Source organism: Lactuca virosa, chromosome 7, assembly GCF_052849685.1.
Source record: "Lactuca virosa cultivar CGN04683 chromosome 7, Lactuca_virosa_CGN04683_v6, whole genome shotgun sequence".
Classification (NCBI taxonomy): Eukaryota; Viridiplantae; Streptophyta; class Magnoliopsida; order Asterales; family Asteraceae; genus Lactuca; species Lactuca virosa.
Genome location: NC_136432.1, coordinates 47,605,131 through 47,621,669, shown reverse-complemented (window position 1 = coordinate 47,621,669; position 16,539 = coordinate 47,605,131). Strand labels below are relative to the sequence as shown.

General features: G+C 42.0%; 1 protein-coding gene across 1 annotated transcript; it reads left to right on the top strand.

Annotated features, from left to right (window-relative positions):
- Nucleotides 1-3,084: 3,084 nt before the first annotated feature.
- Nucleotides 3,085-3,558, top strand: LOC145126606 (uncharacterized). The gene has a single exon (XM_079061939.1). It carries the CDS (start codon nt 3,085-3,087, stop codon nt 3,556-3,558), a length of 474 nt encoding a protein of 157 aa, XP_078918065.1.
- Nucleotides 3,559-16,539: the final 12,981 nt, after the last annotated feature.

Below are 16,539 nucleotides of genomic sequence, written 5' to 3'. Positions count from 1 at the left end.
TGCAAGATAGGAGATGTCACTTTTAGTAGTGCCATGCTTGACCTTGGTGCTTCTATTAACGTCATGCCCTATTCGGTGTATGAATCATTTAATGTTGGACCTTTAAGTGAAACCGGTGTCATAATCTCTCTTGCGGATAAATCAAGTGTCTTTCCTAGAGGTGTTTTGGAGGATGTCCTAGTGCAAGTAAACCAATTGGTCTTCCCAGTGGATTTCTATGTGATTGATCTAGATGAACAAGTGTCCTTAAAGTCGGGTATAATTTTACTTGGGAGACCATTCTTGAAGACGGCTAGAACAAAGATTGATGTGTATGCGGGAAGCTTAACAATGGAGTTTGATGGTGAAACAATAAGTTTTAACATTTATGATGCTATGATATATCCTAGTGATGTTTCATCCTTGTGTTTTGTTGATGTTATTGAACCATTAACCCAAGAGTTGTTCGATTTGTCTAATGTTGACACGTTGGAGATGGTTTTGAGCAAAGGGTTTGATTGTGGAAAGTTAGCCAAGAAGTTGAAGCTCTACTCACTAGACCCCGAAGTTGAAAGATTGGTTAACAATTTGGAGATCAAGAAGACCACTCAATTTAGTGTGAAGCAAATTGAATTACCTCAAACTCACACAAGATTGCCACCCTCCCTTGTTCAACCTCCGGAATTAGAATTGAAGGTCCTTCCTCAACATTTGAAGTATGCGTACTTAGGAAACAACGAGACACTTCCGGTCATCATTTCAACTCACTTAACCGAATGTGAGGAAGAGCAACTCCTCAAGGTTTTGAGGGAGCATAAAGAAGCCATGGGTTGGACGATTACGGATATCAAAGGGTTGAGCCCCTCCACTTGCATGCACAAAATTCTAATGGAGGATGAATGCAAGCCAAGTAGAGACGCGCAAAGAAGGTTGAATCCGTCGATGATGGAAGTGGTCAAGAAAGAGATTTTGAAGCTCTTAGATGCGGGAATGATCTATCCAATCTCGGATAGCAAGTGGGTGAGCCCGGTGCAAGTCGTTCCAAAGAAGACGGGAATCACGGTAGTCGAGAACACCAAAGGTATGATGGTCCCCACCCGTGTGCAAAACGGGTGGAGAGTATGTATTGACTACCGCAAACTCAATGCAAACACAAGAAAAGATCACTTCCCATTACCTTTCATGGACCAAATGCTAGAAAGGTTGGCTGGGAAATCACATTATTGTTGTCTAGACGGGTACTCCGGTTTTCACCAAATCGCGGTGGCACCGGAAGACCAAGAAAAGACAACATTTACATGTCCATTTGGCACTTTCGCATACCGGAGAATGCCATTTGGATTATGTAACGCCCCGGCCACTTTACAACGTTGCATGGTTAGTATCTTTTCCGAATATGTCGAAAACATAATTGAGGTTTTTATGGACGATTTTACGGTATATGGAAATTCCTTACAAGAGTGTTTGACCAATCTCACCAAAATTTTGAAAAGATGTATTGAAACAAATTTGGTTTTAAATTTTGAGAAGTGTCATTTCATGGTGAGTCAAGGTCTCATTTTGGGTCACATTGTGTCAAAGAAAGGAATTGAGGTAGATAAGGCCAAATTGATGTTATTCAAAGCTTACGTTACCCGACTTGTGTTCGGGAAGTTCGTTCTTTTTTTGGGCCATGCAGCTTTCTACCGACGATTCATCAAGGAATTTTCAAAGATAACAAGACCAATGTGCCAAATCTTGCAAAAGGATGTTGATTTCGAGTTCAATGAGGCGTGCAAAGAAGCTTTCGATAAGCTCAAGGAGTTGCTTACATCCGCCCCCATCATGCAAGCACCAAATTAGGATCTCCCCTTTGAGATCATGTGTGATGCAAGCAACTATGCAATAGGCGCCGTTTTGGGTCAAAAGAATGGACAAGCCTCCCATGTGATCTACTATGCATCGAGAACACTAGACAATGCTCAAAGCAACTACTCTACTACGGAGAAGGAGCTATTGGCCATAGTGTTCGCCTTGGAGAAATTTAGACAATACCTACTTGGTACCAAGGTCATTGTGTATTCAGATCACACAGCTCTTAAGTACTTGATGACGAAGAAATATGCAAAGCCTAGACTCATCCGGTGGATTTTATTGTTACAAGAATTTGATTTGGAAATCCGGGACAAGAGTGGATGCGAGAACCTTGTCGCCAACCACCTAAGCCGGATCACTTCAAATGAAACTCCTCTCCCTTTGCGGGACGAGTTTCCGGATGAGCATCTCTTTTCCCTTACTCAATCTATTCCTTGGTATGCCGATATCGTTAACTTTTTGGTCACGAAAAGGTATCCCGACACATTCACACGTGCTCAAAAAGACAAGCTCAAAAGTGATGCAAAATACTATGTGTGGGATGAACCTTATTTGTGGAAACATTGTCCCGATCAAATTATTAGGCGATGTGTGCCCCAACAAGAGCATCAATCCATTTTACAATTTTGTCATGAACTTGCTTGTGGGGGACACTTCGGACCTAGCCGGACCTTGAGAAAGGTCCTTAAGTGTGGACTATTTTGGCCAACCATGTCACGCGATTGTTACTTGTTTTGCAAAAGTTGTGAACGGTGCCAAAGGACGGGGAACATTTCACAAAAGAATCAAATGCCACAAAATCTCATCCTTGTTTGTGAAGTTTTTGATGTATGGGGGATTGATTTCATGGGCACATTCCCCGTTTCGTTTGACAACGTTAACATCGTGCTCGCGGTTGACTATGTTTCTAAGTGGGTTGAGGCCAAAGTTATACGATCGGACGATGCCAAAACGGTTATCGAGTTTTTGAAGTCTAATGTTTTTGTGAGGTTTGGTGTGCCTAGGGCTTTGATTAGTGATAGGGGGACACACTTTTGCAACAAGATGATGGAGGCTTTATTGAAGAAGTACAACGTGACCCACCGTGTTTCAACCGCCTACCACCCACAAACGAACGGTCAAGCGGAAGTTTCGAATCGTGAGGTGAAGAGTATCCTTGAGAAAACGGTGAATCCCTCAAGGAAAGATTGGAGTTTAAGGCTTGATGATGCCTTGTAGGCCTATCGGACCGCGTACAATACCCTGATAGGAATGTCTCCATTTAGGTTGGTTTTTGGAAAACCTTGTCATCTTCCCGTGGAATTGGAACACCATGCATTTTGGGCGGTCAAGCAATGCAACTTCAACATCGATGAAGCGGGAAGGCATAGGAAGCTTCAACTTCAAGAGTTAGAGGAGTTGAGAAATGACTCCTATGAAAACTCAAGAATTTACAAGGAGAAGACGAAACTTTTCCATGACAAGTCCATTACCCGCAAGCATTTCGAGCCGGGACATAGGGTTTTGCTTTACCATTCGCGATTGAAATTATTTCCTGGAAAGTTGAGGTCAAGATGGATGGGTCCATTTGTTGTGCTAAACGTCTTTGAGCATGGAGCGGTTGAGATTCAAAGTGAAGAAACGGGGCAAATCTTTAAAGTCAATGGGCATCGATTGAAACCTTTCTATGAAGGTTTTAACGCAAATGTCCTAGATGTCATCCAATTGGATGCCCCGGTGTACTGAAATCAAGAGGGAAGCACGTCTCGCCAAAGACGTTAAAGAGGGGCATTTTTGGAAAACTAAAAGTTTTCATCTTTTCTAGTTCCGAATAAATGTCGTAGATGGACCATTTTTGCATTTAACATCTCTTCTTCTTCCTTCTTGCGGTCAAAGAATGTTGGATTTGAAGGCACGGTGTTCGTATTGGTCAAAGAGCAAAAAATTGAGAAAAATGGCAACAGCACTCACACGGTCCGCGTGTACTCCAAGGGTCGTCCGCGTTAATAAACAAATGGACCGCGTGTGGTCCCCTAAACTGTCCGCGTCCATTTTTCAGAACACAGAAGACTTTCAAGCCAATTCATGCGGACCGCGTGTACTCGTGGCTCCGTCCGCGTGTTTATTAAAACGGACCGCGTGTACTCCAGCATTTGACCGCGTGTAAATGATGCAAGACAGAATAATTTTTGGTTTATTCATGCGGACCGCGTGTACTCGCGTCCGCGTCCGCGTGAGGTGTTGACCAACGTTGACTCGTTTTTTACCAGGTTTGATCGCAACTTAACCCCACTTATACTCCAGCCGGCCCTTCCTTCTTCCCATTCCTTCTTCTTCCTTTCTCTTAACCTCCATTAGAACACCTCCTTCTCCTCCACTAAAACTCAGTTTCCCGTCAAGCCGTCGGTCAGAATTCCACGAGACCACCGCCATTCTTCACCAATTTCCGAGCTCTACAAACCCCACTAAAAAATCGGGCCGATCTGTTGCTGTAACTCCAGGCGCCACCACCACTCAACTGCCACTTTCCGGCCGTTTTCCGGCCAACTCCGGCCACCTCTCGCGATTCCGACACCACCATTGTGCTCCCCTTGGACAAGGCTACAAACCCACCAAAAATATCTCTCAAAGCTCGCAGGAAAATTTCGCCGGAATTTCAAGCCATTGCCGGATTCATCGGGTTTTCGCGGTAAATTGCTTCTCACGGGATATTGAACAAAGCCTTAAGCTTGGGGTGGAGAGTTGCAAGATTTTCAAATACCGATTTTTCGCACGCAAATTTTGAACTTTCAACAAAGACGGGTACTTTCTTTCCTTTATTTTAATTGATCAATATGCATGTCTCTGAACCACAATTCATATGTTGTTTTATCAAATGAGTTTAGGAATTATTTCTTGCTTTGATTGTTGAACTGCTTTAGAAGTCCATAGGGAGTCGGTTGGTGATTTGGATTGAAATATCGTTTGTTGAGATTGTGGTTCGTGTAGTGGTTATTTTTCGTGCAGGTAGTCCATGTCCACATCTAGGAAGCGCCCGGCTGATGCCCGAGGCAAAGCCCCGGCTAGAAACCAAGATGATGCTCCCAATATTCCAAGATTTCGGGATGCCAAGGCGGCCGAAAATTACACGAAGAGCTTGCCTAGAAAGGTTGCATCCACCAAGTTCGTGTGCAAACCCACACTTATCTCATTCGGGGTTCTTGAGGGGGTCACCCAATTGTTCCGTAACATTGGGTGGGAAAACCTTCTCAATCTAATGGCACACACTTACAAGCTCCCTACTAGAGAGTTTCTGGCCGATTGCGGGTACGATAGCGAAAGAAAAAAAGCCGCATTCCAACTTCTGGGGGACCAAAGGTTTATTGATTTTGCTACAATAAACGACATCTTGGGCTTACCTTCTTCAAGCACATCCACGATTTTCGACGTTTTGCCTGCTGAGATCAACCACGAGACGTTTTGGACGGAGATCACCGGGGGTATCTTTTCATGTGCCGGTCGGGATAAAGCAACCTCCATCATTCACCCGTGCCTCCGCATCGCCCATCGCATCTTGGTATGTACAGTTTTTGCCCGTAAAGAAGCAGGCCAGGTCACAAAAAATGAGCTCTTCTTCCTTTGGTGTATGACGCGGCGTGCAAACCCGCCAATCCCGGACTTTGCTTCGTTCTTTTTCCACAAATGCGCACACATGAGAACCAAAACATCCGGTGATATTTGCATTGGGGGATTTGTCACACTTTTGGCTCGCGGTCTTGACATCGAGCTCCCAGACGAATACCATCCTGTTGACAACAAAAATCTTTTGGATGAGCGCGCTCTCATAAACATGCACCACATCCGCCGAAGGAACATGAGCAGCTTCACATGGTATTGTCCTCAAGGGGTCGGATATCTCATTCTTCCCGACCCTGGAGTCACCAACTTCACCTTCCACGATCGCACTCAGTGGAGACTCGCGAGGACCATCACTCAGTCAGTCAATGAGGATGTGCTCCAGGATCAAGATGATGACGAGATGCATGTGGATGACGAGCCCGGCGATGAGCCCACCCATGGTCCACAACACGCCCAGCCCCAAGCACCTCCCGGATATTACCCGCTTCCCCCCAATTTTGCCGAACGGTTCGAGACTCTTTGCATCTCCAACCAAATCATGTCCCAGCAAATGCACCATATGTGGGGGTGGCACCAATCCCAAAGCCATATTGAGAACGTCCCACTTCCCCTTCCCTATCCATACCCCCCACCCACCCACCCTTATCCCCCTCCACCTTACCCTTACCCCTACCCCCATACCCATATCCTCCTCCCGACCCCCCGGTTTAGGTACTTTCGCCTTGCCCCAAGCATTGAGGACAATGCTTATTTCTAAGCTTGGGGTGGGGTATTCCCTTTTCTTTTTAATTTATCATGCATTTTAATTAGGTTGCATAGCATTTTAGTATAAATTGCATTCATTTTTTTATATATAAAACCTCCAAAAAGATTTTATTTTTCTTCTTTTTTACTTTTATTTTTGCATGACATTTAGCCTAGGACATAAGCATTCATGCACTTTTGTTATCTCTTTATTCTCATCTCCGAACATCTTTACTTGAAAGACACGACGCACCTTAGTTACAATTCTTTTGGAAACTCACATAACAAATAAGAATCGCTCTTAGGGACTTTCAGTTGTTGCTTCTTCTCTTATATATACGTGGGGAGAGAGTGCAAGTAGTTGTGCATATGAATCAACCCATGTTAAATGTGGCATAAGTAGGGGGACAACTTATCCCCGTGCGGACCAGTCCCTCACCTGAATTCTTCGTGCAAGACACAATCAAACCCCAAAGAAAGGAATAAAAACTAGATTGTGCTATTTTGAGATCTTTAGTGTCTAACTGCTACAATTCACATCATATCTCACTACTTTATGATTTAGACACATTTTTCCCACTTGATCTCGAATTAGCCTTAGTGTAGTTGTGCTCGTTTGGGTTAGACTTAGACTCTGCTTATAGTTGTATATAGTTTTGTATTTTTATTTTCAGGCTTTACTTGTAAAACTCATGTGGTAAACCAATAAAAGTGAGTCTAAAAAAAATAAAATAATAATAATAATAATAATAATAATAATAATAATAACAATTTTATTAAAGGAGAGACAACTACCCCCTTTTTCCTGTTTTGTTTTTTTTATGAATCAAAAGTAAACTGTTTCAAAAGTATCGTTCGAAAAGTTTTGCGTCAATTTAGTTCGTGCACTTGAAATTTCATATGTAACCAATTTGTTTGGAGAAGTCAAACTTTTCATATTTTGTGGAGTTTGAACCTTATGTTTGTTGGTTCTAGTCTTTAGAAGTTAAAAAAAATAATAATAAAAAATAAAAATAATAAAAAATAAAAAAAAAATAATAATAATAAAAAATTTACTTTTGAAAAGTCGGATATTATCGCAATCATAAAATGCGAGTGTAGTTATATATTTTTAGTATTTTCTTCTTTGTGTCTTAAGTATTTGTATTTGTTTTTGTAACATGTTTCTGGGGTTTTGTTGTCCAAAAAAAAAAAAAAAAAAGAAGGTCGGGCCACGGAGTTGTATCCATTTGTTTGCTTTTGTAAATGTTTAGTTTTTCGGATTCTAGCTCATGTAATTAGTTTCTAGTTTATATTTTTCTAGTTAGATATCATTTTTGTTCGCAACTACGATGGCGCCCTTCACTCATCGCGTGCTCGACTCTTCGCTCTACATGGATCATATTTTGGTGGAAGCACTTACTCTTCTTGATGATTGTAGTTTGCCAACTTTTGTACATAGCTCGCTCGTTCCCATTTTTGGCCCGAGTTATCTTTCTCTAGGTTTTATTTCTTGATGTGGGATTGAAGTTGTGAGGAGTGAGGAACATTCTAACCGAGGGACACTTTCTTATGGCTAGTGGGCTAGATCGGACCACGAAACAATGTCACATAAACCATACTAGTGAAGTATGCATGCTCGTTTTGCATCTTGATCAACATGTTTCCCTTGCTAGAAAGGTAACAAAGGCTCGTCCCTCAAAGTGATTCTTACCTCTAAAAATGGATTATATGTTTTTATTTTAAGGACGTGTTGTGAATTTCCACCTAAGATGTTCATTCTTTTTTTCTTTCTAGGATAGTTCATCCCAAGTTCATTTTAGTCTTGTCTTACTTGAGGACAAGTAAGGTTTAAGCTTGGGGTGATTTGATAGTTTCATTTTATTTACTTCTTTTATAGTTTATTTTAGCACATTCCATCTCATTTTAGTTAATCTTCATGCATATTTTCTCTTTTTGTTATTTTTTTCTCCTTTACCGAGTGCTTTCCAGTCTTTTGAGCTTATTTGCAGGATTTATCGAAGACTATTTGTCATTGGAGGTATGGAAGGAGTGCGGGACTATTAGGGGCTTGCAATTTGTTCGTGAACTTGAAGTGTGGCGATTGGGCTCGGTGTCAGTACAAGCGGGATGCGCGTTGGATTTTATATTGGAGGAGGACTCGAGTTGAGGAAGATTAAGGAGCATTGGATCAATCAAAGAAGGCTTTGGAATGGCACAAATGGGCTCTAAAGAATTATGCATGTGGGCTGAAGTGTGAATGAGAAGATTGGGCTAGATTGCATGTTAAATGGCCCAAGTCCCACATTAAGCGTGACCCACGCGGTCCGCGTGGACCCATACGCGGTCCGCGTGAAATGTGCTGACTTGATTCCGAGTTTTGACTTGTTGACTCTACTTGTGGAAAGTTGGTGGGTGGCTTTTGGGCAACGTTTTGAATCGGGAATTAAACCTTATCTGCTGGAGTTTGGGAGCATTCTTGAGGATTATCACTTGAAGAACACACACAATTCTCTCTCAAGGAGGCTTTGGAAGATTTGAAGATTAGTGTAATTTCTTTCCATCTTGCAACTAGAACAATGTTTGGTACCACTAAACTATATTGCATTTCTTTTACTTTGGTCGTGCTTGGCTAAACTCTCATTTGGTTTATTAGGGTTTAATCCCATGGATGATTGGTTGTTTTGAAGACTATTATTATCTTGTGTTGAAATTTATGGAAATGTTTTCTAGTCAAACATCTTGTTGTGTTTATTTATCTTTGATCATGAGCTTAGATGAATGAATGCTTATTTTTGTTGACTAATTTCTTGGTTAAGTAATGGACTTTCAAATTAGTAAGCAACAAATGGTTTATATGTTTGTTTTCATTTCATTTAGACCATGGAAATCTTTCCTCCATAATGATAATGTAAGCATTTGATTATCTTTTGGACTTGGTAACTCTTTCAACTTAAAGCTAATTGATTTTCATAAGATTTTATGCTTCATTGATTTTGTGACTTCAATTAAGGAAATGTGTTAAGAGCTCCTCTAGCCATTTTAATATCTAAGAAGAGTTGAGGCAATTTGTGCTTATGAATTGCTATAGCCAAGTTAAACCAATTCACAAGTGTTATTCTATTTAGTCTAATGATAAGTCAACCATGTCATCCATGTGGTGTACCCTAAATCAACCAATTTCACTTCATTGAATTTAATCAAATCTTTTACTTGTTTATTGTCATATTTACATTCTAGTTAGTTTTAATTTTGTTAAGCAATCAAAAAGAACTAAACCCCCCCCCCCCCCATTTTTATTTTGTTGTCATTTTACAAGTACTTTTGCAAAGAGATTTTCCATAGAGTTATAAATTGAACCAATCTCCGTGGATCGACCCCTTTACCACTATACACTATTTTAGTGTAAAAGATTTAGGGTTATTTATTTTTGTTGGCCTCGACAACCACCACATCCGCAACACTACCCATTCCAATGAAACCAAAGCAATCCTGGAAAGCAATAACCCAGCCTCCTCGGGTCCTTTAAACATAGTTGAAATCAACTATGATGATCTTTTCGACCCCGTAGAGACTGATCAACTCTCCGAAGTTCTTGTGTCTCCGGAAGCTCAACAGCAACATGCCAAAGTGTCTAGTCCTACTCTATCTGATGATGTGTCACTCAACACTTCCACCTCGCCGATTGAGGGGGAAAGCTCCACGCCGGACCTAGTGACAACCATCGAGGTTCTAGTACCTGAGGAAACAGCTCTGTTCCCTACTCGCAGAATCACTCTTACGTCGAATATCTCCCCAGACTCAGAGGATGAAGATATAGAGAACATTGACACAGAAACTGATCCAAGGGTTATCACTATATCACCAATCCAGGGGAACCTTCTCAGGAACTCCCATCCACAATCCAGGGGGAACCTCTCTCACTTGCTCAAAGAAAATCTAATCCCACCATTACAGTCCAAGAAAATTCAGCGGGCTGCTCACAAGTCTAGGGGGAACTGCCGTCTTCTTCCGTAGAGTCTTCGGATAATGAAGACATTCCATCCACCGCAGCTGTTGATCATGTTCAACCTCGTCTACACGTGTGGACGAACGACCACCCACCGGGTCAAATCATCGGCAACCTGTCCGCAGGCATTCAAACTCGATCCTCAAGAGACTTATGAGATCATTGTCGCTATGCAGCATTTATGTCTTCGGTCGAGCCCAAAACCATCAAAGAAGCATTAATGGAGCCCGACAAGATAACTGCAATGCAAGAGGAACTGGAAGAGTTTAAAAGAAACAAAGTGTGGCAACTCGTCCCGAAACCAAAAGGTCAGACTGTTGTTGGTACCAGATGGGTGTACAATAATAAATTGGATGAATCTGGTGCGGTCGTCAGGAACAAAGCGAGGCTAGTTGCTAAGGGATATAGTCAACTTGAAGGTGTTGATTATGATGAAACATACGCCCCGGTATCTAGGATGGAGGCCATACACATCTTCTTAGCGTATGCTGCTCACAAGAATATCAATGTACATCAAATGGATGTAAAGAGTGCCTTCCTGAATGGTGAATTGAAAGAGGAGGTTTATCTTCAGCAACCACCGGGCTTCGAATGTCCTGATTTCCCAAATCACTATTACAAGCTTGAGAAAGCAGTCTATGGTCTAAAGCAAGCACCAAGAGTGTGGTAAGAGACTCTCTCCGAATTTCTTGACTCGTCCGGGTACAAAAGAGGACTGATTAATCCCACCTTATTTAGAAAGGCAAATGGTAATCACCTTATGCTTGTACAAATATATGTGGATGATATAATCTTCGGATCAACTGATCAGGGGATGGTGGATGAATTTGCAAAGCTCATGACCAACAAGTTCCAAATGAGCATGAATAGAGAGATTAACTTCTTTCTAGGACTTCAAGTGAAACAAGTCCCTCAAGGGATATTCATCCATCAAGAGAAATACACCTCTGAACTGCTAAAGAAATACTCAATGGACAACTCTTCCTCTGCCAAGGTCCATATGGCCTTCGGATATAAGATGTCTGCTGATCCTTCTGGAGATTCAGTAGACCACAAAACTTAGAGGGGAATAATTGGCTCTCTGATGTACCTCCCCGCAAGCCGACCAGACATTGTCTTTGCAACAGGTGCGTGCACAAGATACCAAGCCGATCCGAAAGTATCTCACATGACCGCAGTTAAGAAAATTCTCATATACTTAAAGGGCAGCAAGGCTTTAGGCCTCTTGTATCCCGCAGGGAATGACTTCAGCCTATAAGCTTTCACCGATGCAGATCATGCTGGATGTAGATTGGATAGAAAAAGCACTTCCGGTGGCTGTCAATTTCTTGGCAGAAGACTCGTCAGCTGGTCGTCAAGAAAACAAAACTGTGTCTCTTTGTCTACCGCAGAAGCTGAATATGTGGCAGCAGCCAGCTGTTCTTCACAAGTCTTGTGGATGAAAACACAACTTATGGACTATAGATACAGGATGCTACGGATACCGATTTATTGTGACTCAGAGAGTGCGATAGCCATTTCCCACAATCCAATTCATCACTCTAAGACGAAGCACATTGAATTACGGTATCATTTCATTAAAGACCACATTCTGAAAGGTAACATTGAACTGATTTTTGCTAACACTCATGAAGAGATTGCTGATGTTTTCACAAAAGCTCTTGACTCTACAAAACTCAACAGTTTCTTACAAATGTTAGGAATGATGAATCCGGACCCACAGTTCTTTTTGAATTGATTGGTACCGCAGACCATCTCTGGTCCCCAATGCGGTCCTAACAAAATATATCTATCATACATGGTTTTAGTATACCGGGTGTACCGCAACCATATATCATACATATATTTGTGTGGTCCTTATTGTTTGTTATTTCTGATCTTGTTCAAAGTGTTTATCTCAGTTCATTCTACCGCAGTCAGAGAACCATCCACCGCAATGAAAAATCTCCCAGCATTGATGTATCAATCCGCAATGAATAACTAATCCGCAGTCACATTGAATGAACTCTCAACTACTTCATAAATTCCAAAGGACGTTGTGTGCTATTTAATGATCCTTCATTAAATTATAAAAACATTCTCAAAAAACATTCCTGGTATAGCACATCACCGTTTCAGTTCTCTTTTTAATTTTTTTTTTGTCAGACCTATTTTGGGTTTGAAATCAAATAAAACAGTTTCCCAATAAAAGAAATCTTTTTCATTAAACTATCTTATACATCTTGCCCCAAGCTGTCAAATCTGTTCCAATTCCACTTTTATTCAACGGACTTAAGCCCCTCACCACACGATCCTCAAACGTGTGATAATGAGCCTGACATTTCATTAAATGCTACATTTTTGGAAAAATCAAAAACATTAAATCTTTTCTGTTTTTCAATCGTTTTTTGGCTGAAATTACCTTTTCGTTAAAAAATAAAAACTCAAGGGTTTTTATCTTTAACCGCCTCATAAAAGGTAAAAACAATAAATTTTGAAATCCGCCACTATAAAACCTTTTTCTCTCACCCAAGAAAGCTTTACGCTTTCTGAACCTTCTTAGACGATCTTCATCTTCTTCATTTTCTTGCACTCATTGCAAGTTCTTCAAATCAGTTTTTCAAAATGGAGAAGTCTGGCATCTCAAAGAAGCAATCCAAATCTTCTGGTTCCGTTCAACCCGTCGTTTCCGATTCCGCCACAAGGAACCAATCGCCATCCATTGCCTCAAGCAACTTTAGGGCAATCTTTGAAGATCACTCCTCCTACAATGAGTCCATTCGACTCATGATAAAGTTCATTGCCAATCACCCACTGTTTGGACCCTTTGATCCTTCACTGATGTGGTTCCAATTTCCACACTGTTCAAATGTGCTTTCTCAGCGTACCGACCCCTCAACAATCTGCAGGAAGTTCATCTGAACTTAATGGATGATTCCTTGGTAATCTTGACCAAAGATAAGTTTCTAACTGCAATCAACCTGCTAGTTCATCCTTCTACCAAGTTTATCTCCCCCAGCATGACGGACATCATCTCCTCACTGTACCAAATGGGTTACCAAAAGAAGCTCAAGGGGTTAGGCGAATTCAATAAAAACCAACTCTCTGCGGTCTGGCAGTTCGTATGTCACTACGTGATCAGCAGTCTATCTGGAAGAACCGGAGGCACTGATAACATGGGCCTCAAACTGCTGGAGCTTGTCTGGAGTATCTTCACAGGCCACGATGTCAACTACGGACAGATCTTATGGGATGACTTCCTTCAGTACATCCCTAAGGAGAATCCAAGGGAAAATCCTACAGATCTCACTTTTGCAAGGTTTTGGTCCTTATGCATCTCAGATCTCCACCGCGACGCGAAGATCAGCATAGGGAGCGACGTCAATTTCTTCATCACTCGTGATCTCAAAAGGTACCCTCCCTCCAAAGATCAATCTGTTTTTGGACCTCTAAGACGTTTACCCATTCATATTTTGACCACTGTTGGCCTTGAGATAAAAATAGTCACTGATTACATTGAGGCTACGGAAGGCATTGACCCATAGCTTTCTAACCAGCCTCTTCCTAACCAGAATATACTTGCCTCTACCGCACCCCATAATCCTCAACATACCGCAGCGCCATCTTCCACTACTCTCTCTAATCTTACTTTAGCCCAAAGATGCAAGAAGCTCTCTTCAAGAAAAACCTCTCGAGGGAAGTCCAAGAGAAACACTTGTTCCAAAGAAGTCGAACCCTCCAAGAAACGTAAACTCAAACATGTTGTCTCTTCAGATGAAGACTCTGATCCTATTCAGACCCCCACAGTCAACGTTGAAGAAGAATTTGATGATGACTCAGTCCCCATCCTTGTTCTCAAAAAGCGCAAAACCAACCCAAGTTCTAGCTAAATGCGTGACCGGATTAATACTGAAGTCTGTCAAAAGTCTCCAGTAATCCTTGGGGTCCCCGCAGGCCCATTTGCTTCAACCCTTCCTAGCCACTTAGACACAGTAAGTGTGTCTGCTTCATCTAAACGTGGATACTCTCCCCCAGCTAAATCCCAAGAGGAATTAATTGGTTCTTCTCGCCCTAAGGTCTCCAGGGCTTCCAAACTTCATATATTTCAGGAACAGGAGTTGCGCTCCATACTTGATTTTGTACTCAAAATACTTGATACACCTTCCCAACCGCAGGACAATTCTTCAGTCCTTGCCAGAACTGAGCAGAGGCCAAACTTGACTACGGGTCAAGGAGACTGAGGAAGCTCAGGAAATCCTACTCTGATTACCTCACATACAGGTGGTTTAGGCACGGTGAGCACAAATGTGCAAGGATCCATGAACCCGAGGGACACCTCGGGACGAACTCAAGGATTTGACGGTTATGACTCTGATGATACCTTCACTCGGGATCGTCTCACTACCGAGTCTGGTATCAAGAAATATGAAGCTTTTGGCAGGGCGTTTTAGGCTCGAAAATAAAGGCAAACACAACAGCTTCAACAAAAAGAAAATGAAATTCGAATGGTGGCTAACTACTGGGCAGATGCAATCAACAACGCCAATACCGTATCCACAATTCTCAAAGTTTAAGACTGGATGACCGCAATGGCTGAGACCATCCGCAAAGCTCAGTCCATTCCAGATGGTGCAGGTACATCCAAGCTCCCTCCGACAAATACTCCTGATGATTCTCAAGATGATGGAACCACAATCGAAGTCAGTTCCGGGCCAACTTTTGGCTTTGATCGCATTGATATGAATGAAGTCAACCAACTAGAACGATCAGATGATGTGATGATGCTCTTTGATGAAGAAGAAGAATCAATCGGATCCCAACACTCTACTTCAAAGCCTAAGGAAAAGAAGAAGAAGAAGAAGAAAATGGTTGTTTCCAGGAAATAATTTCTAAGTCTGCAAAACAAGGTCGATCCGATCTTAGCCGCAGTAAAATCCAGCCAACCGCAATCTGAAGATATGTCTGGACCGCAATCACTGATAGACAGGATAGAACGTCTAGAAACGAGAGAACGACTTGCTGCTAAGAGAATCTCTCTAAAGGTTGAAATGGGTATACGAGCCCTGGATACAAGCCGGAAAGCAAATCATCAACAATTCATCACCACTGCAGAGCGACTCATCATTGAAGTGACCGCAATCAAAACCGAGCTTCAATCTGTCATTGCGGGTCATGATGCTCATTCAAAAAAGCTTGTTGAGGAAACTCACAATGCTTATGAGTCCGCTATTTCAGTTCTTCAATCAACCATCAACAACCTCAGGCGCTCTTTATCCTCCAACTTCCATGGACAGGAGATTCTAAGATTTACCAAGGAGATCCACAAATTGCTTTTCGACAATGCAATTCCCACCAATCAGCAACTCAGTGAAGCTCTCAAAGCTCAGTTCACTGAAGTTTGTGCCAAAATAGATGGTCTTAAGCAATGGCTTGAGGAGGAACCCGGTGTTCCTTCCTCAAGAGGGGGAAGTGAAGACCATGGCTCTGACCACATTTCACCTCAACAATCACATCCGCATCAACATTTACAAACTCCTATCCACTTTGGTCAGCATCTAATCCTTTCAACACTTATCACTCAAAACAAGGTTCCTACCCCGCAACCTTCTCCACAAAAGAAAACTCCTGTGCCCTGTCCTCGGAAAAATCCAATTCAATCTCCTCATCAGTCTCCAATTCAAGATACTCAACATCTTTCTTCTCAGCATCCGGAGACTCCCCCTCATCTTAGAAACATAGCCCCAGAAATGTCATCTGAAAACTCCTACGACTCTCCCACAACCAAACAAAAGAAAGTTGAATGGAGAGCATCTAAATTTGCAGAATTAATATGGAGAGATCACAGATTCGACATCACTCTGGATGAATCCCTCATCAATTCTTGGGTTAATCTCATCCGATGATTACTCGATGATGACTACAAGCCCAATCTCACCTATGCGGAACCCCCATCAGACGGTTACTGGGACATTCCCATCGCTCCCAACGCAAAATTCTTTACTGCCTTTGAATCTTTTGACCGCAACCTCGCAGATGATCAAAGGTTGCCAATGGAATTTGAAAGACTTAACAGATTCCATGCCAAGCATGGATCCGCTATAGAGAAAATCTGGTCAAACGACAGACCCACTGCAGTCAAGAACTACAAGCCCAGAAAATTCATGAAAGCAGAATTCATCCAATATACCCTCACTAGAAGAAATTCAGAGTACATCCGAACCCAAGCTGATTCCCTTGCATGAATCCGGAGGAAATCTTCCTCATTGCAAAGGTATTTCAGAACAAGTCTGAAAAGCATCCAAGGATGAAGACTGCCTATGAAAGGGCCTGTATCTTCCTAAAAGAGACCGTATATGACTTTGCAAGAATTGACGCTGACATCCACCCTGTGCTTTCTC

Excerpts from the sequence above, each read along its gene's own strand:
- LOC145126606 (XM_079061939.1), top strand. The coding sequence starts at position 3,085 with ATGTCTCCATTTAGGTTGGTTTTTGGAAAACCTTGTCATCTTCCCGTG.